This window comes from Hippichthys cyanospilos, chromosome 22 (genome assembly GCF_059441005.1).
Source record: "Hippichthys cyanospilos isolate Australia breed blue-spotted pipefish chromosome 22, RoL_Hcya_1.0, whole genome shotgun sequence".
Classification (NCBI taxonomy): Eukaryota; Metazoa; Chordata; class Actinopteri; order Syngnathiformes; family Syngnathidae; genus Hippichthys; species Hippichthys cyanospilos.
Window position 1 is genome coordinate 1,893,122 of NC_142390.1, and position 22,069 is coordinate 1,915,190.

At 43.8% G+C, this 22,069-nt stretch overlaps 1 protein-coding gene across 2 annotated transcripts in view; it reads right to left on the reverse strand.

Annotated features, from left to right (window-relative positions):
- exoc4 (exocyst complex component 4) overlaps positions 1–22,069 on the reverse strand; it is a 43,031-nt gene that overhangs the window by 14,209 nt on the left and 6,753 nt on the right. For both annotated transcript variants that reach the window (XM_088406842.1, XM_088406843.1), the window contains exons 9-13: positions 20,262–20,407; positions 20,081–20,169; positions 12,903–12,999; positions 2,289–2,391; positions 1,693–1,809 (exon numbers count right to left, since the gene is read on the reverse strand). In XM_088406842.1, the coding sequence (XP_088262968.1) occupies positions 1,693–1,809; positions 2,289–2,391; positions 12,903–12,999; positions 20,081–20,169; positions 20,262–20,407 (552 nt within the window). The remainder of the gene's footprint in view (positions 1–1,692; positions 1,810–2,288; positions 2,392–12,902; positions 13,000–20,080; positions 20,170–20,261; positions 20,408–22,069) is intronic.

Genomic DNA, 22,069 nt, shown 5'->3' on the forward strand with positions numbered 1-22,069 from the left:
CGCCTCCGACGTCTCTTTCTTTAATGAGTTTACTTCTAACTGAATGCTTTCCTCCATGCCTTAAAAGCAAGTTGCGTCACGAAGTTGTCCTTTTGTTTTTTGTGATTTTACTTATTAAAAACAAACATAGAAATTGCTTTTTGGGGGATATGAACGATATGAACAGCATTTTCTTTCATTTAAATGCCACACAAAGTATTGGCGGAATGCTATACGTCAAAAAAAATACTTCCAGCCGCACCTTCGGCATGCATTAGCAGCTTAGCATGCTCCAAGAGCCGCGAGTGAGCAGATGCGTCCATAAAATGCACTCCCCCTATGTTTTCCCATATGCGGCTGCAGCCCGCCACAGTGTGCTTAATGTGCTGAAACTATATTGAGCTCTCTCTTCCTCTCATCAGCCCCTAAGGTGATGATGCCAACAGTTTGTGTGTGTGTGAGTGTGTATGCATGTGTGAGGGTCCATGACAACACCTGGCACCCTAACACATATGTGCAAAAAAAAAAAAAAAAAATCAAGTCACGCTCCAGTCCGGCACAAAGACACATCTGCTACGTGATTGGAAACTCTCGCAAGCATTTAATGGTGCAGTCACCATAATCTTTAATCATGCACTGGCGTCACGGAGGCAACGGGCGAGGACATTACAATCAAAACAGACTTTACTTTGAACTTCTTGGAAGAAAAAGTGCTGGGTTACTGCATAGAAAAACTATTGTGAAGATAAAGTAGTTACCTAAGAAGCAGAGCAGTCGCTTAGTCGATTCAAGCTGAGATATTTCGCCAGTGATGCAAAGAAAACGGGAAGGGAGAAAAGTATATTAAAAAAAAAAAGGTAATTGTTGTTGTCTAGAGTGATGGACTCCAATTTTCTTTTCAAATGAAGAGCAAATTAACTAGAAATGAAGTTATTGCTGCATTGTGTTAGGACTCCCTTGCAAAACAGTGTACATTTTTTTCTTCTGAAATTTTAAAGGGATGCGCGAATTTTAAAACAGATTTTGCGACATGAGCTATCTTCTGGAGTGGCGGAATTAAAGATGCCGAGAACTGCCACGACAAATAGGTCTTTTTTTTTCAAACCAAAAATGCTTTGCGCTGGTCAGCAGGTACTCGGTTGAAAAAATATTTGAAAAAAGATTTGATTACATCGAAAAATGTTAACTATTTAATTTCACTGTGGAGTGTGCTAAATTTGAAACAATTATTTCTTTGACCGTCGACCGAGAGTTTTTGTTCATCCCGAATGAGACACTGAAGCCTAGCCATAAGGTAGCAAAATGAAGCTTGACGAATCCAAAAAAAAAAGTGGTGAAAAGATGCAACCGAAAGGTGCTTGGCTCTTTTATTCAAGCCAATTAAAGAAGTAAAACTCCCAAACAAAGAGAGTGCTTTATTGCTTGCTCCCGCTATCAGCAGAAAGGCTCATTAGCCACAGCAGCATAATTAGCAAGATGCCGCACTCCTCTGGTTAAGGGGGGGGCCTAGCCGTAAACAAACCCTGCTGAACTCCCAACACCCACTGCTTCACGCTACCTCTGTAATGAACTGCCACTGACGTTTGCGGCACAAGATATGAGCGACCACGCACAGTTAGCGTACACATCCAAAAGGTGCTACAGTACGACAACTAGTTGACAGTGTCTTTTTTGATAAAGACTAGGCTAGCTGCAATATTGGTAGAACCTTACCTGGAGAACGGGTCTCTGCACACCCAGAACTTTCATGGTATCAGCAGTGGCGAGGATCTTCAATGGATCGGCTACCTTGCTCACCGCCTCCATTTCTTTGTTGATCTCGGTGCGCACCTGATAAAAGATGTCATCATTCAAACACATACGGAATAAACTATGTATTCAATCATCAGTATTTACTTGGATGCTACAAAGGTGGATGTAAGGAATGCTGATGGCGTAGAAGATGGCCGAATGCTCGTATTTCTAGAAACGGGTGGACCGCTTCTATATAGAGTGGAAAGCCTCTGACTAGCTTGGGGGGATAAGCAACTTGCCTGCAGGATAAATTCTTTGCTTAAATTGTAAACCGCACCGTGCTTAACACAGGTAGATGATTTATTTTGTGGTATGTATAAGATGTTGACTCGGGTAGTCTTCTTTGTCTGCAGTCTCTCTTATTGACAACTCTGACAATGCCTGCATCATAAAAGATGAATTATTTTGTGGTAAGCTATTCTCTGTTTGCATTGTATACCACACCCACGAATAAAGGACACTTGCATCAAAAAAGATTTGATGAGCCGGCCCATTCCCTGGGAAGCCTCATCTACCTGGTTGAGGAAAAGGTCATTTATGTAGTACGTCAGGAAGGTCCGTAGTTGGCACTGCTTGGCCTGGCCTCCGCCCATGTTCATCTCCAGCTCCTGAATGAACCTGCAAGAAAAACCTAAGATTAGGCATGGGCCGACAATCAGATTCTGACGGTATGATAACCTTGAGAAAATAAAAACTGTATCATTCTGCTGTTTTTAAATGCCCCCTTTGTTATGTTGAGCAAAAAAGAAACATGCTCATTACCAGTTATGGACAGTATTGGCGGTTATTAAAACCTTGCATTTTTAACATCACGGTCCAAAATCTTTTTCCAGCTCTCCCAATACAGGCCGCTGCTGTTAGCTTGAGTACACAGTACGTTTGGAATCCTTGGACACTAACGTATGGCTTCACGTGCACCTCGTTTGTCAAGACGGCCAGTTGCTGACCTCGTCTGACGCGCCGCCGGGCCCGCGCCATGCAAGAGCGAGCATCTCCTCCAGCATGCGGCACATACAAATGCACAAATAAATCAAACCCCGCAAAAAAAAAAAAAAGTTTGCTTGACCTACTAGACGCGCGCGGCTACGCATGACCCCGGCAGCAGACGCGGGAGACGGCAACAAGCAAGCCAGGGTTATGTAAGGACGCAAAGACAAAACACCAACATTTGATTGGAGCGAAAAACTCTTTTGTTTGGAGTTCATTCGGAGTGGAGCTAAAAGTTGCATCATTAAAGTTGGTTGCGGCGATGGGCATAACGCAAGTTTGCCGCCGTCAACTGGAAGAATCCAAATGAAAAGTAAACAAGTGTCAAGTGCTTTTGTCGACTAAACAATAAAAGAGAGCACATTAAACTGCTGCCTTCAGACACAAGTGACCCCACTTTTTCAAGATACTAGCCGTTGCTAGCTTCGCGATAACACCATAAACAGGCTGTTAAATAACATCTAGAACAACCTTGAAGCCGCTGAGATCTGAACACAAACGGCGAGGCCACACATGGAAATGGAGAATACCACAATACTTGTAAGCAATTATATTCTTTATCCTCTGCAATTAAGGACCTGTAGTACTGTGGCGTTTTTTTACTTTGAGCGTGATTTTTCAAGCAGTAACTATGCTTTAGCGCCTCCCCTTTGTTGCCACGGCGGCGAATCTTTGGCCTAGCCGCGAAGGATATGATATACTGTATAAACCCCAAATTTGTTGTCAATGTGCCACTGTTATTTGTTTGGCACCTTTGAACAGGAAGCCCCGGGTCAAAGAAAGCAGACGCCACGGCCCCGAGCGCCCACGCTCGCGCACTACTCAGCATTTGCGCCCAATTAGTCAGCAAGGCAGGAAGGCCTCGTGTGTGCAGGCTAAAGCCACTGTAAATCCTCCATTGATTCTCCAAAGTCGAGCGCGGCGCAAAGTGGGAGAAACTCTTCTGTGGCCTAATTAAAGCTGTCAAACAATGCGGCCCAGATAAACAGCTCCTCTCTATAAATACGGAGGGAAGTTAAACACCCTCCCGGCTGCCGCTCGTCCGCTTTGCAACCGTTTCTGCTGACAACTTCATCTTCAAAAAAAGACGAAAAATAGAATAGATTTTTGGGGACGGAGAGTCGCCGCTTTGACAGTGCGCTTTATTGCCCCGAGATCCATCCCGGGCTGTCATTACTGTCGTCGTTTCCATACCGGAGTTGAGATGATGGATGGTCCGCTTTGTGTGTGGGCACAGATGGATTTTTCCGCAGACAGAGGTGATAACATATGAGTAATGCGCCCCACCAGTAGTAAACGTGCCATCTGGAGGCGCGAGCGAGGACACCGGGAGGGTTGGACCGAGGTAACCGGCAGGAATGGAGCGAGGGGCGAGGAGGACGTCGCCGCCCGAAACGCTGGCCCGGGTTACCGTGGAAACAGCGACGACTCGGCCCGCCGTGCGAAATTCTAATAACCCTAAATAATTCACTTAACCGCCCTGGCGAACGCAGACAACGCTGGCATGTTGCCGAGCTTGTACTACAGCGTGAGTGAAGAAAATGGGGGCTAGACATTCTATTGTCAACATCTCGGCTATTGAGGAAAAAAAAAAACACGTAATAAAGTGACTAAAATGTACCTGTACTTGCTCATCCTACTTTTAGACGTTCCTATTTCTAAATCTGGTTCGGTATTAAAGTGCGTTTCTTTCAAATTGCGCCAATGTCGATGATTTACCATGCAAGTCAAATTTAACTGTAAACAAATGGCAAGTGCCTCCGATTTTTTTTTTTTCTCGACGCCACTCCCAAAGCCATCTTGAAGCATCAACCTTGCTTCTTTTCAGGTTCCGTATTTGGAAGCAACATCCCCTTGCCATGCAGAAACTGGTGATTGCGCTTGACAACATGTAATTATCCGTCATTAGCAAACAGATGTCAGGGTCTATGCTAGGGAGCCGTATAATTGGCCGTGTCGTGGCCCCCGTCAGCGTGCGTGTCGGTAGGGATACGGGCGCTCTTGAATGGCCTCATGCATTTTTGCCGGAAGGGATTTTGACCCGGCCAACCCCCAAATGGCGTTCTGGAGATTCTCGGCCATTTTTCAATGTTGTCGCCAAAAAACGGAGTCATCCCTGTCCAGTTTATTCAACTTTATTTGCAGTGGTATTTTATTTGGCCATTTCAGGAGCAATTGTGGAAAACTTAACAAATAAAGTACCAGAATACTGTACTGTATCCCCTGCACCTGTGTATAAGATGGACCGTCAATCCGGGATTTTTTTGCATATACATATACAAATGAAATGGATTGATACCTGCGTAAACCCGAGTAAAACCTCATTTTTGCCCTGAAGTGTCTTCACATATAACCGTTTGAGAAGAACTGGTCTAAGGGCAGCTCTTCTGAATTCACAGCCCAAATCTGGAGAGCAACCGTTTCTCGTCATTCGTCTTCATCCGCGCCGACAGAGAAATGGGATAGGAGACCGCGTCGTTTTCGGCGATCCGGAAGAGGAGAATCTATGACGAGAAGCCGCGGCATTACAAGAGCCCATCCGGTGACACTCCAAAGCACTTATCTATTTGCAATAATTCTTTCCTACGGCACTCCTCAGCCACTTCAGCAAGAATGTCAAAGTCATTACGAGATCCTAATGGATGGGATACGCTCGCCGAGTTCAATGGCCAACGCTCGCGCTAAATCTTTCTTCCTTTTTAATTGTTATTCAACTGCACATTCAATATTGATTCTCCGGGATTATCGTGCGCCGCTTGCTTCCTTTTATGGTGGCGTGAATAAATGAGATGGGGGGGGGTTCCTCGAGAGATTTCCAGCAGGGACATTAAAGTCTGACAATCTAAATGCTTGATTTGGAATATGCACATGCATGTCTTATGCATACAATTAAGGACAAGAGAGATGAGGATTTTTTTGTGCAATCTCCATTTCAACCAGCAGATGTCAGTGTGTAAGCTAATAGACTTCCGTTCCCATTTCCAGCAAGACCTCACCGGTAAGGTAAGAGGCAGCGGATGATTACATGCATAAAAGTCCGGTCAAATTGCATGCATGAGGAAGTGTGTGCATGACGGACAAAAATGGACCATCAGCATGACAAATGTTGGCTCAGAACTTCATTCATTTCATCCCAAATATGTTTACCTATAAACAGCTTTACACAATTAAAACATTGTGAAATTATGGATTATGAATGGATATCCAATCCAATCCACTTCATTTATACAGTACAATTTTAACAAGCAAAAGGTTTCCTAAGTGCTGCACAAGAAAATTAAAAACACAATAAATAGGTAACACAATAAAAAAGTAAAATTTATAAATAAAATTATGGAAGAAGAAGAATGGAAGAAGTGATACAAACAGTAGTAACACACACAATATCGGAGTGGGTGTCGGCCTGCCTCACACACTGCCCCCCCCCCCCCCCCCCCCCCCCAAACTATGTTAGCCCCAACCATATTGTACAATATAATAATGAGTAAAAGAGTATTCAGTGTGACATTGGTCTCTGGTGCGCCACAAGGTTCAGAGCTAGGTCCCCTGCTGTATATTTTTGCAACATATGTGTCTTCAAAGTGAATCTGTGCGCCTATTTTCACGCGTCTGTCTGTGTGTGTCGGCTCGTCGCAGTGCGGCGCAGACCAATTAAAAGAAGCCAGATGGATGAGCGACCCAAGAAGCAGCAAGCGGCGGCGGCACAAACGCAAGGCAGACAGCTGCTTCCTGCAGACAACAGGAAATGAGATGGCCTTGTTTAGCTGACGCCACCGGAACCTCAAAAGACAAATGGCCACCTCGCCGCCGCTACTCCATCTTCCTAAGGCTCACCTTGCATCTTTTTAACGCCCTTTCGCGCTGCCTCCGAGGCCAGCTCATCATTCTCCAATGCTGACAAGCAGGTGAAAGTATATGAACCTGGTTTTTATGGCACTATTTGTTTTTTTTTCTAATCTCCGCTAATAGGGTCATGTTTTCATTACAACATGCGGGGCCCATGTTGTGGCACCAAGTTACTAACCCTAACCCTAACCCTAACCCTAACCTTATCTCTGCGTTTCCCATTTCCGCGACACTAACTCTATTTTTAGCACAGCATGGCCGTTATCTCTCCATACGCCCGGCTTTCGTCCACGGCCTCTTCATGTTAAACGCATCCGGCCGTAGGCAATTGAAATAGTTCTCAGGGCTCCGGCGGAGATCGGACTGAATTTAAAAAGAAAAGTACGACGGGGACAACTAGCGGCGGAGACATGGAACGCACCCAAGGGCTCCCCAAGCCAAAACAAGCTCCCATAAAGGGTTGACGAGCAGCGAAAAGAGACAGAGTGAGAAAAAGTGAGATTTGGAAAGATAGACGCAATGCTGATGGCACCTCAATCAGGAGTCGCGAGGCCCCCGGGGAAGGGGGGGCATGGAGTGACAGCTCTCATTTCGTACAAAATGCAATTCCGGGGAACTGTGAGAATTGCACCGCATGTCGCCGTGTATAAAGGGTAGGTTTCAATGAGGTTTTTTTCTTCCCCTCTGGTCCTCTCCCCATGTGCGTTTTAACAATCGCGTTCCAATATATGATTCATGATACATACTGTAAATGTATTTCATTCTACTAAATTGCGACTGCAAAATATAGGTGGACGGCGAGCAAAGTGACACTCGGGCGGTGTTTTCGTATCGGGCAAAGGGGGTTAAATTATTCATGGATTCCCGGGCCGTTGTTGTCATGTTTTGCTCGGCGAGCGTCCACTTGAGAGATATGACAACCTTGACCTTTTTCTTTGTTACCTTTCACGCCTTTCATGTTCAAAACCATATGGGGAATGTTGCGTCTGTCCGTCAAAGAAGCGTATGGCCTGCGAGGGTGACGAAAGGTTAGCGTGGCTCAAAAAGCAAAGAAAGAGATGGCGACGTCAACCATTTTGTTGTTCCATATCAGAGCAAAATATCGTTGCAAAACCGCTGAATAGGTCAGAATTAGGAATTTTTATTCACTTATTTTAGACATTTACGTTCATTAACTAACTGCCAGCCCAGTAAAAATGAATCTTTGACGTCTACGGTCGTCAATGGCATCCTTTGTAAATTTTACTTGACTTTATTATTTTTTCATTTTTATTATCATTTATAAATGAATTTATTGTTTTTTAACACATTAATGGATGCATTTTAATGTTTCACTAATATATATATATATATATATATATATATATATATATATATATATGTTTTCTGATTCCTTTTAATAATTTGATTACAGTCCTTTCCTTCATTTTAAGTTCGCTAAATTTCATTTTTTTTACGCTGTTGATTCAAACGTACCTGAATCCGTTTTTTTGCAAACATGCTGTCAGTTTGTCAGAAACGCTACACACTTGTATGATGATTAATGATGAAAACATTCAATCGCTAGAAAAGAAGGCGCTCATGTGCCACGGAGCGGCTGCCAATATCTTCTGCTGTCCCTTTCCTATCACCTGGCCGATGTGACGATATCCAATCATTTTGCCTCCTGTCCTTCCGATCTCATTTACACTTGACACCTGACATTTGCATAATGGCCTCACTCCATCTTCCATCTCAGCAAGTGGCGGAGAGCTTCTGTGCGCGCGCGTGTCAATCTGCATTCTCCCTAATCTAACTCATTAGGTCTGCTCATGCTTGTACCACTTGATTGATTTCCTGCAAAATGTCGATGCTGCACATCTATATACGCATATATCTCAAAATGAATCATCTTTCGTGGAGAGATGTATTACTTACACACACAGACACACACAGTATATAGATGGTAGCGTTTTTCATGGGACTCCTCCACAAAAAGAATAATGGCTCCCAGCTGGAAAGCGCGCAGAGGAGCGTCATACTTAGCAAAACAGCATTTGAAACCAGGAGGGGAATAAATATTACAAATAAAGGATGTTCTAATGCGCTCCAATCCATTAGAAATCCCATCTTGGCAAAGCCGCAATGGCATTAGAACAAGCCCTAATGTTGTTTGGCCGGGTTTCCGCTGTGAGACGCTCACATCAAACATAATGGATTTTTTCCCACCCCCGTTTCCACTAGACGTAGTCTGTCTCATATTCCCGATCCGCCGCGCTCCACTTGGACAAAGTTGTTTCGCTAGACTCGAAGCACTTTGAAAAGGGGTGAGTTCAATCAGTCTGCTGCTTTGACTTTTCCAGCGCTCTCACTCTCAGTGGGGGACCGCAGGTCGGGCATGGGGGAGCAAGGACGAACCGTGAGGAACATCCATCTCTTTGACAAACGGATTTTGCGCTCTTTCAAGAGCTTGTGGGCGGGTTTACGAGACCAGGACGCCGACTCAAACTCTTATCTTAGATTCTTAAGAGTGACATCACTGCTAAGGCAGTCCAGCATCAAACTTAAGTAATTGCTGGAAAACGCCGCAATTACCGAATGGTAAAAGTTGTCTCCTGGGAGACTGCCATCATCAAACGGCAGAGCATCCATCTTGGAGAGTAATGAACTATCCAGAAACATGGACTAACTTCTAGAGGGAGCAATTAAGAGATCACAAACAAATCTTTAGGTTGAGAGTAATAAAAAAAAAAATCCCGCAAACGTTTCTGTCAACTTGGGGGTAAATCTCAGCTTGCACCGAGCGCTTTCAAACGCGAGTACAAGGAAAATCATCGAGTACACTTGACCTTAAAATATGATGACAAAAAGGAGGAAGTAACTAAACGCAGGTAGTATACGTCTGAGTTTTGCGCACTCGCCGGCACCTGCCCAAGCTCCTTCCATAAAAAGACCATGCCGATCAATCAATTACATCGCCGCTCCAGTAATCAAACAAGGTTATTATCAGGGAGCGACTCGCCGACCTGGAAAGGCCCGGCCCCCAATCAAAGGCTCCTGCGCTGTGATGTGGGTTCGCTCATGTGATGCTAACGCCCAGTGGCAGCTCATGTTGTCAAGGGGATTGAAGGATTGAAGGAGGTGAGATAGCGCAAATGGGAAATCTGGAAAGCGCACTTTAATTACAAATCCTTCGCATTTCCGCGCGTTGTGGCCTCCCATGTTTGTTCTACTAAGCTACAAGGGCTATTGAAAAGGAAAAAAAAAATGCCTTTCATGACATTAAATTTTCCAACATTTCGTTAGCATAATACCATCATCGCCAAATCGTATTTTTGGCACATTTTTATCATAACCGATACACTTGCTAAAAAAAAATCTGTGTACTATACACACAGTCATGTAGTATCTCTCGTTCAATAAACGTGTTGTTTTTAGATGTAGGCAAGTAGGCTATGCTCTTAAGCTAACATTTTCATTTTAGTGTAAATAACAAATAAAATCAGATTAGATTTTCCTCAACTGAAATCAGGAGATTTATCAATATAGCTGGAGATCCACTTACATTTGCGTAAACACAGATAGCAAGTTCCAGTATGTGATTACATCATTATGCCTTGCAGTTTCTGAGGAAAATTTGAGCAAGATTGAATTTTGTTTGGTTAAACTTCACCCAATAATAAAACTGAAGACAGAAGAGTATTGAATATGAGGGGCTGTTTAATGGTATGAGGCATTGGAGTGTTTTTACCAGCCCGTTGTGTGAATTGCTCAATCTGTAACGCAGTGTATTAAAACGAGGCATTGTAACATTTCATTTTGTTCCACCTAACATCAGTGAGGTATATTGCAGGGTTTAATGTAAAGCACTTAGCAGTTAAGCGCTCTTGTTCTGGGCCTTGCATTTCCATCCAGCGACAATGAGAGCACGCTCAGACAAAACTACCGATTCACTAACAAGCCATTCAACACAGACACAATTTTAAGAGGCTTTCTGCCTTTTTTTTTTCTTCTTGGCGCTTATCTTGTCCTACTCTAAACCCACCTGTCCGTTTGTTCCTTTTGTTTAATCATCTTTACTTTTGTGCTTTTTTTTTCTCCCGTCGACATCTGCTCCCGCCTTTATGATGTTGCTTTTTTTTTTTTTTAGGGGGGGTGGACTGCGTTCATCTTGACATTTTCTAGTGTAAACTACAGCTCCGGTATTTAATGGGTGTCTGTGTGTGTGAGACTAGAGGAAAACCTCGCTGATCAAGGGAAAAAAGATGAAAAAAAACAATTAAACTCATGAGCTGAGAGAGAGACCAAGTACAATTTCAAGTATTTACATATGCGTGGGGCCCGATCGATAGGGTTTTTTTAGGCCAATTTTTTAGCAGGGAGAAAAATAGAGATTACAAATTAATTTAAAATAATATAATGAACAAAAATATCATTTGTTTCCGTCCAATGCGCATACTTAAAATATCTGCCTGGAAGCTCTGCCGGAAGCTTTTTTTTTTTGTTTTTTTTCACAGACCTTTCTTGCAGATGTTGTTACGATTGCAGCGAGGGAGCAAGACTCCCCAAATTTGGGATTATTTCCAATTAAAATAAAAAGTGACAAAAATAGTCATTTTCAATGATTGCATTATCGCAAAATGAAAAAGGCATATCAACAAGCAGTACTTTGAAAAATAAAAGACTCGTATGCTTCTTGACAAATGGCTCCATTGCTTGTTTGGTGCACCACCTAGTGGCCGAATGGCTGATGCTACGTGTGCTTAAAAACACTTAGTAATTTAGGACTTAGGAGGCTTTCATAAAAGACAATTCAAGCACACAGAGCCCGCTAAGAGAGAGGAAAGAACTTCCCAAAAAAGCACCGAGCCAAACATCCTGGTTTCACCTTGCCACTCATGCTTTTTACGTTTTGTGGTCTTTGGTCTGTCTGCTCTCAGGGAGGGGATTTAATGAGTGTGTGAAACGAGTGCAGAGTCATGGGGCGTTGGCGTTTCCACCACAGGCGAGTGCGGCGGGTGGCCAGGACCTTCTGTCCTCTTCCTGTCATGGAGCTAGCTCTCTGTCTGCTCCTTGCATTGTCCTTCCCCTCCGAGCGCTCCTCGTCACGCGCTGACCTTGCCGACCCTTTTTTTTCTCACTCCAACTTTTGCCAGGTCCACGTATGCACCCGCCACGCGCGTCTAATGAGCCCGAGCCATGCCTTTTTTTGTCCAGTTGACATCCGTGAGCATCGTCGAGTGCGACCGGTGAATTGGGAGAGATTAGCAGCCCTGGCGGAATTTTTTTCAAAATGCCATGCCCGTCCAGCGCAAGAGGTGGAAATATCAGCAAAATGTCAAGCGGAGAGCCCCGCACGTCATCTGAATGGGCTACTACAGGCACAAACAATCCCCGAAACCATATACTCCATACCTTCAGTCGCCTCTGAGGACACGTCATATTCTCCAGGGGCTTTTAATATTAGCGTTCATGCATAATAATTGCAGCAGATGGACGACTATAGATGCAAAAACATATTCCTACTCTTCTCCCTCATTCTCATGACAAAAATGCCCCAGGCAGGGGGGGTCAGAACCCACTTAAGCCCCAGTTAAACAAATAATTTCCCTCAGCATATTCCGAGTCAGACACCGATGGCCTCGCATTGTAAAATAGTGCATTGCTCACATGTTGACGTCATTTTTGCAACGAGCAAGGCAAGAAAAAAAAACCCTGAAATTCAAGTTAGCAAAATGACCGACCGATCCCCGTACGACATAGTTTTGAAGTCAGCGCAGCTTTTGCGTGGACAGAGATTAGAGTTCACATGTACGAAGCGGCAGCGGCACATTCCAGACGCCACGTGCGGCAAAAGAAGTATCATCATCCCACCCCTGCGAATTACAGATAAGACATTGCGTGGCGAGGAATTAAGAAGCGTCTGGCTTTAATGGATCCTTGAAGGGAATGCATCACAGCATCAAAATTCAATTAGGTATCTTCATCATTAGATTGGCGCAATTCTTCTGGGGGGTTATGAGGAAAATTAGAAGGCCTTCCAAAGACTTGAACCCAATACGAAAGAAAAGCGACGACGGCTGCCCATTCCAATCGCAAGAGGCTATCAAAAAAAAAAAAAAAGCATTTCCAACCAGGGGTCCCGTGCGATTTACGTTAAGAAGTCACTAATCGATGGATGGCCACTAAGAGCCTCCGTAATGGAATTAGTTTGATTTTAACTGCTCTTGAGTCACGTGTGTTTCTTCTCCGGTAACTAAGTTCCATTTTCCACTCATTGATTTGGATTCTTGGATACATGGAAGAAAGCGCTGTACCTGAGAAGAGGATGGAAGATGACGGTGATGTTCCTCGCTCCTGGCTTGCACACAAACTTCATTTCACCGCCTTCCATAAGGTTGTCATCGGCGCCACCTACAGACGCAAAGAATAAAGCAATCAAACACATTTGCGTATAGAAGACAAAGGCATTATTGATTTGACTGCTGTTGAATCGGAGTGGAAATTCGCAGAAACATTTGGGATGCGCTATTTATAGACCAAGCTCTGCCACTTCCATTCAGATTATCTCAACTAATGAAACGGTACCTCAAGAGCCCCCAATTTTATTCGAGAAGTTACTAGTGTTTGTTTTTTGATCAAGACCGGTGGAGACCAACGCTACAACAGGTACATGGATATTTGTTTGGTTGCTATATCTTTGCTATATCTTGATCTTGTCTTTGTCTGGACCTCCAAAAGTCTCCCCCATAAAGTCTTAGCTGTGATTGTTGTGGTCTCGACTCCTAGATGACACATTGGACACTACATCGGCGTGATGCCGAAGACTGGAGTGACAAATGCAAATTCATAGCCACCTCAGCTAACAGGGGCTAATCAGGAAATCACGAGAACAAGCTCTGACATCGGTGGTGCGACGAGGTGGTAGATGGGGCTTCATGCAGAAAAGGGGACGTGGTGGGTATCGCAGGGGAGAGAAAGAACACTGAAGCTCATTACCTCCGCTCACGCTGAAGTAATCGATATAATTGACGGGAGACGGAATTGCGGCTTTCCGTCCAAACGGCAAAGCGCGCAGCGGAAAGAATCATGGCGCGCCTCGCCGAGGAATACAATCCACCGACGAAGGCGCGCGTGGTGCTCACAAGCAAATATGGAAGCTCGCACGATACTTTCAGAGAGCTAATGAGAAACCTGGAGGAGTCTAAGATAGGTGATGGGCAAAGTGACATGCTGGAACAAAGCTTGGGCTTGGTGTTTTCTCCTTTTACCATTTCCATTTCCAATATGGCCTTGCAAAGCTTGTGCGATAGAACACAAAGACACCTCGGCGCCGCGCCTGAGCGCACCGCGCATTACCTCGGCGGCGTGCATTCAAATGCATATCAAGCTATTGTTCGCTCAATAATGCATTTCTAATCGAAACACGTTTTATTTGAAATGTACGGGAAACTGAATTTTCATGAGAATTGACGAGGTCAGCCTTTATTTCTTGGCCAACTTTCCGAAGGAGAATTTCTGACTTTGATCTGCTGTCATCTAAAAAAAAACGCCGCCGCCTCTTTCCTTTCGCGCCAATTCAATTAGTACTCAATTAGCGGAGTACAAACAAAGCCGCCACCTGAGCACTTGCTCGCCGTCCATCCTTTCGGCGCCACTTCTTCGACTTCTGGCAAGTTTTCTGTGTTAGCGTAAAGCGCTCGAACGTGCGCAAACAAGCAAGTCCCCCGCGCGTATGACAATGACCAATTTCATTTCACGCTCGACACATCTGCACCCATGTCAGACGAGGAGGAAGCCTCACTGATCCATTGAGGGTCCGTGAGCAGCTGCCGACAGGGCATAACACCGATGAATATTAAATAGCGGCGGGCATTAATATGCATGGGGCTCCTTCAGACTTGTCTGGACGTGACAGGGTCAGGATGGCGCCAGATCGCTACCAGCCGTCGCCGTCTAATTGGGAGAAAATGTTTTTGTCAACCTGGACTTTGTGAGCATCTGGGTTTACCGGTGTGTGCGACGGCTTAGCGCGGGAACGGGGAGGAATCATGAATCTTAATGCGGCCGAAACTTGAGGGGTACTCTTTTCCGTATCTCCCCGCGCTTACCGACGCCGCGCGCGCCGCCGCCCCGGCCGGTCGGCGCTTTGGCATCAAGCTCCCCCGGCCCACATGTAATCAAGTCAGTCAGTGACTTAGTGAAATTGCATTAGCCACACTTTCCTGGGTTTGATGAGAAAGTGGGTTTGATCCTCCCATCAATTGGGGCCCCTGACCAGATTTACAAAATGCATGCGTAATATCAAACGCCACAACACGTCTGTGCCTCCTGGGACTCGAGGTGTTTGAGAATGCACCAACAAGTGTCAGCTGAAAGCAGCGAAGAGTAAAGAGTCCGTGTCATAATCCGGTTGTCCCAACCTATACTCATCAACGGAAAAGATTGGACAGATTTTGACTCGAGGATCTGAATTTGGACACCGGCGTGGACAAGTAAAAGGCTTTATGAACAAAAATTGACCCAAAAAAAAAAATGGAGCCTGAAAACTAGACCTGGGGAGAAACGAGGGAGACGGCTTTGACGGTCTAAGGTTCTGTCATTTCACTGAGAGCCTAGATCTTAAAAACAGTCACACGTCACTCCTAATCCCTGTTTAATTTCTTTTCCACAAAGGCAATATTCGCTAGAATAACATATTTAGACCTGTCAAATGGTACATTTCCTTATAAGGATTTTTTTTCTTGAATTCACTTCCACTTTAACTACTTATTGAATTAAGAATCGTTTATTTGATTCCAGTGTGTTGCGATTTAAATATCACATGGCATTTTGCCGCGTTTTCAATCGTCAAGCATTTAGTTTCTGAGGGAATGTCGCTTTGTCAGAAAAATCTGCAAATCCCCAGAGTTGACACCTGCGGCTCAATTATACATGAATCTTTCGGGCATCCTATTAAACTCTGACTGCCTTCGTGTCTGATGGGATCTTAATGAGAGCTTTCCATTATTAAAATGAATTTGAAGCCCGTGCTCCGCCAGCCAGGTGGGGGGAACCCAACTCTCAGATGAAAATTAATAGCATAAATAAATGATATCATAAATATTGCCAGGCGTGAAACGAGCGGGATTAATTATTAAAGGTGTGTTTTGGCTGGCGTGGCTGTGTAGATTTTACGCAGCGGCCGGCTGTCAGTGATGCTGTGACAACCATCTATAGGCTTGGACGGCTCCCAATGGAATATCAAGTGCTCTTGGAATGTGCGACAAATTGAGCTTTGAAAACGCCACCTTCTAATAAAAGTAGTTGGAACTGCTCTAAATGTCAATTGTCAATTTTTTTGTGCGTCACAAAAGTAATAGTGGGGCTAGCTAGTGATAGCTGCACGCTCCTCCACTTTTACGCCCAAGAAGAATCTAAGATTCAGGATTACCGATGACGACAGAACAGCAAATCTCTGGATTAGATGAATTTTTAGTTATATTAGATTATATTAGGTTAGATTGGATACATTTTGATTATATTAGGTTATATGAGATTCGATAGTTTGATTAGATGAGATGAAATAGATGCTTTGAATTTGATTGTATTAAAATTGCTTATGCTCGATCAAATTAGATCCTATTAAAATAGGTTGGATAAAAATAAATTAGATCAAATTAGAATAGGTTAGATTAGATTGGAATAGGTTAGCTAACTGGATTAGATAAATTTAGATTCTATTAGAATAGGCTGGATTAGGCTGGATAAAAGTAGATTCTACTAGAATGGGTTGGATTATATCAAATTAGATTATATTAGGACATAGTATTAGATTGGAATAGGTTCATTTAAATTTGGATAGACCAGATTAGAATGGCATGAGTTAAATAAAATTAGATTAAAATCGGTTCTTTTCGATTCGATTGGGTTAGATAAAATGAAATTAGATTATATTACATCAGGTAAAAACAGATTATATTGGAATAGGTTGGATAAAATTCGATTTGGAATCATTTAGACTGGAAAAGGTGATATTAAAACCAGACTAGATTAGATTAAATGGGTTGTACTGGGTTAAATTGCACAGAAAGACGTATTTTGCAGATCAAACACTTTGTTTTGACGCCCCATGTACAAACCTATTTAGGGTGGCATCCTTCTAGTTTTTGGAAAGGATGCCTTCTGTCAAAAACCGCCACCTGATCAAAAATATACGGCGTTGAAGGAGGATTTCCCGACACGGAAAGAGCCGCGGTTCAGTGAAAGCGTCTGAGGTGTCTGTCGCCTATGACATAATTGCTACGCGTGGTACGCCCGCTCTGGCCGTCATCCGTCATCCTGGTGACACAAGCGCGCGAAGGACTGGCCAGATTGATTCCTATGAAGTCAGCACATTCGAAACGTGCAGAGGCCGTCGCCCCCGGCATTCAAATCCCATAACGATGACAATAAATCCACCGGGTCCGCCGACCAAATTCAAATCTCATCTGCGCTTTGCTTTGGGAATATGTTCAACCGTAATGGCGAGGTCAGGGGAAGTCGAGTATCGATTGCTGTGTGCGGAGGAAAGGAAAAGTACTCGGGAGGATGGATGACTGAAAAAGAAGGCAAATACAGTATGAGCCTAATGGCACCTGCGCTTGCAAATCATTCTAGAACGCAAATGATTAAAGGCCCGTCCTCGACCGCTAGCGTCGGCATTTCAATGCGAAATTAGCTAACATCGCATGACCTCCCCCTATGATGCACGTCGCATTTTCTCTTCTATTTGTAAAATGTGACATCACCGCAAATTTTGGACATTTTCTGTCTTTCCTGGTTGTCGCAGCTAGTTTATTTCCATTTTGTGTACAACTGGAGTAACATCCGTGTGGAAAGCTTTTGAATCTGATTTTCTCCTATCAGTGGGCCAGGGGGGTAGTTAAGCGCCTTGTCAATACATTTGTCAGCACCAATAATGTGGAATGTCAAAAGGAGAAATGTGTGAAAGACATTCCATCCCAAAGCGTGTTTCGATGCATACGTATGGCGGGCAGGCTTGCGCGGTATGACTTCAAATATTCCCTCGGGCAAGACAATATTACACGTGACGAAATAGCCAGCCGTAAACAAAAGCCGGATAGCGCTTTTAAAATGTATTATTGCCTTAGCGTGGTGAATGCGTGGGGGAGGGGGGAACATACACAAATATTTTCACTTCACCTCTAAAACCACCCACGGGCTATTCCGTGTCATCAGCTGCCGGAACAGACAACGATGAAACAGTGGCGGTATGGGGTGGGGGGGGGCGTAACACATCTGCAGCTGGAAAATTGCAACTTTCATCATTTATTCATCGAAAGTGTGATTGGAAGTGGATGCGCTGGTGTGAAGTGAAGAAACCCCCATGCACACGTGCAATATTGCTACATTCCTCGCGATTATAAAGACGCGTGGGTTAATTGAAGCGTATGAGGCAATTGTGTCTTCCCGTGCATGTGATACATTGATATACGGCCGGCGCTTACATATATTATGCCTTCATTTCAAAGTCTACGAAAAATGAAATCGAACTCGGCTCGCGCGCTGGTTCCTGTTTACGTGACCTCTCTTTTGTATTCAAAACCAAAACAAAAGAATCACTCAAAATGAGCCGGAAAAATCTCATGCAAGACAACCGCCAGACGAAAACGAAGGGCACTATAGTTAGAGTTTTACGAAGACGTAGATTTGAATGTTAGTTTCATTATGTATGGGTGTTGAATATTTTCTTTACCTTCACCCAAAAAAGAACCCAACAGCCTCTGCTTTATAATAATAATAATATCTTGTTGTGGTATTCATGTTACTCGATGGAGCTGCAAATTTCATGCGATGCATGTTTTTCCTAAATTCTTTTCCGCTACAAATCTCTTAATGGCTTCTTGGCTGGACGGACGGACCCTGATGAAAACAAGGACTTTTAACCCCCTCTCACAGGCGCAGTGGACTTATTTTTACTTGCTAAATGATTTCCTAGTGGTTCAATCCCGTTGCGCCAGGGGCCTGGTCTCTTTGCGGACAGCCGGCGCTGGCGCATTGTGACAGGTGAAATGAAAGCCCAAAGAAATCTCATCTTCTTATGAACGCTCGCAGGCATTCAGCCACTAAAAAAAAAAAAAAAAAAAAAAGAATCCTGCCTGTTCTTTTTTGAGTTTCAGACAGATGGAAGATGGGGGGGGGTGTTATTTCAAGCCCATTTGTTTTTTTTTTTTCCCCTTTATCCACAGTTGATCAATGCCACTCCTTTGTGCTATGGAAAGAAGCTGCCATTCACTCAGCGGAAAAGCAAGCGAGTGCTGCAACATTTTTCCTTGTTTGTGACTCAAATGCTTGTCATTTGATTTCATATTGCAGCATTTGGATGATGGGAATGTCTTACTTGCTTGTCAGCCGAGCAATGACAACATTTCTGCATCCTCTTGAGAGCAGGACTATTTATTATCGTGGATACGTGAGATATACCCTACTGTGTCCTCATGTGCTCGGTAGAGGACATCCTGGCCCTACCATTCACATCGTCTTGCCGGGATTAAATGGACACAAGAGTGGACGCAAGGCTGGTTTTCAGGAAGATACATCAATAAATAAGTGAACAATTTTTTTGCAATTATATTTACTTTTTTTTTTTTAATATATTTGTTTGCCTTTTCGCTTTTACTTGGTGATGTATTTCTCCTTATAGTGTGGCCGCGTAGAACATGTTACTGTCAAGAAAATTTGACTTGCCCTTTAAAAGGCGGGGCCTGGCACGCTGAGTCGCGTTATTATTGATAGTCGCAGCCGTAATTTCGAGCATTTCGGCAGGAAGCCATTGAACTTGAGATGAAGCTTGATTAACCGTGGTTTCGATTTTAAAAGCTTGAAGCTTTCCTGTCTGTCTTTTTCCTGCGTTTGATGGCCCCCGGGGAGCTCGGGTGTGAAGGTAGGAGCGGCTGCAGGCAAACAGCGGCGCCGAGCAAAACCTCAAGGTCACGGCCGAAGCCGCGGCGAGGAGCAATCGAGCAGCTTTGATTCTCCGGGGTCTGACTGTGCAGCTTGCTCACTCGCTGCTCGCTGTGTGTGTTTGAGGGGTTTGAAGGTCTGTCCCGTGGCTATACTGTGCAAAGTCACCCCGCTATCCCTTTCTTTTTCAGGGCGGTTACTTCAGGGTCCGCTTTGTTCGGGCGGTATGCGCACTCCCTCTCGTCAACCCGCTATTATCACTATTTTAGGAGTAGGCTAATAAACAAACAATGTTATGCATGGAATTGTTGTTGTGCTGTTCAAGGTTAATCATGCAGTTAACCAAAAGAAACAAAATAATTCAATTGTATGGAGAAACTTGTTTCTAGACTGTGCACATGATAATAAATCTTGAATCTAACTCATGCTAAAAACAAAAATCCTATATAGTAAATAAAAATGACTGCTGAAGACCAAACTGAATAACTACTGCTAATAATAATATATAACTTTGACTTCGCGCCGACACTTGGATACTCTGCCTCCTCACCTTGCAGCTCTCCGCTCTTGCTGTAGAGTTCTCGTCTCTGCTCTCTCAAGTAGGCGCTCATGCTGATGGCGTGAGATGACGATTCGAACCTAGGAGAGGCGTGGAAATGTTGACACCAAACAAAGCATCACGATAACGATGTCTCACAGAATCGTATGCCCGTGATCAGCGTGGCCCTTACTTAAAGAGCGACTGCTTGGCGCGCTGTGGTTTCTTCTTGGCGAAGAAAGCCGCAAACTCGCTGCCCGTGCTGGCGTAGGCGAGCTGGGCTGATGGCTCCGTGGCGCTGCGGCTGTTCTTCACATCCAGATACTCCATCAGCAGCACCTGTATCCGCACACAATGCGATTTTTTTTTTTTACCTGCCACCAGAGGACAATGTCCTGATAAACAGAGGCAGAAGAAGACTATCAAAAGATTGATTTTGAATTTGAACTCACCACCAGGGGACACACTCCACCACTACATACAAGCAGGTGTATTATTGTTGTGTTGGTGCAGTATTCTAACAATCAGTGCGTGTCGATGTTACTTTAAAAATACGCTGTGTTGCGTTTATTTCTAAACAGGTATTTCTATGCATCACAAAAATACATTTTCTGTTGAATTTTGTAGGTGCATCTTATACTCCAGTGCGATTTATGGTAGAAATTTTGCGGTAGCTTTGTCTAGACATTAAAACCCATTGCTAATAACTCTTTATTATTATTATAACTATTATTATTTTATTAATCGTTTAGTGACACAATTTTCTGGAAATAATAATAATAATTGTTGTTATCGAATACATCAAGCGATAGTTTCAAAGTTTCATATACTGGATATGGATGGCACAGCATTTTTTTACCCGTCCAAAATTGCTTGGCTGTGAGGGGGGGGTCACAGGGGGTTACATCATTGAAAAAACTTTAGAGAACCACTGGCCTATCTCACCTAATGTTCTACACAGAGTTATCCCAAAGATGTTCCTCAAAACGTGCCTACAAGATTGAGTGCATGAAATAGCTGAAAACATCTCTGAAAGAAAAAAAGATTAAACGATTGATTGACGTCCATTTCACTATCACCTCAAACTATCCCAATCTGTGAGAATCAAACAATTTTTTTCTACAGAAAGAGACTGAACATGTCCGTGTGACCACGGTGCCGGGCCGCGTCCTCCTTTTAGCCAAATCTATCAATGTCTTATCAGGCTTCATAAAAATCTTATCAGATTCTAACTATAGGACGAGCCCCGACAGAAAAAAAGTTAACTTCCCCCACATCATCATTGCATTCGCTCGCTCTCGTCACCTCCCATTTTTCAAAAGGTTCCGTTATTCTCGCTCCTCGGATATGACGCGCCCCATGTATGACATGACTCCATATGTCCATTTAGCCTCGGTGCACGTCTTCCTGGGTGGCCCAGGAATGGCGCAGGACTAATGATGTAAAGTTCGTGAAAAACGGAAATACGAGGGGAAGAAATGTGATTGAAATTTTGGCCATTTGCTCTTCATATCTCATTGTCTTCTACATGCACTGCTCTCTGCTTCAATTTGCCCCCTTTTCATAGGGCTCATTTGCATATTGGAAGAAAAAAAAATGACTCGGATTCATTTTTCCCTGCGTGTGTTGATTTAATTTGCAACCATTAAATAATCATTTTGTGGCCAGAGATATGAATAGGAACAAAATCCAACGCGATGAGCAAGAGAGATTAGCAAGTAACAGTGGAGCCTTGGGATGCCAATAATGGGGAGCAATGTGTCAAAAAGATATCATCGTCCAAGAAAAGGAAAATCACAGCAGACGACTTATCAAAGCGGAGTCCACATTTAAGAAGCTCGCCCTTGATGCTGCCGCCTGACAACTTTGAGGAACCGCCAAAGCGTCCAAAAGGCCTGGATGTAAATCATATTCAAGAAGATCTTTTAACAGTCTTCAAAATGGAAATTAATGTGATCTGACCACATTAATTCTGTAACTAAAAAAGAAAAAAACATGGCG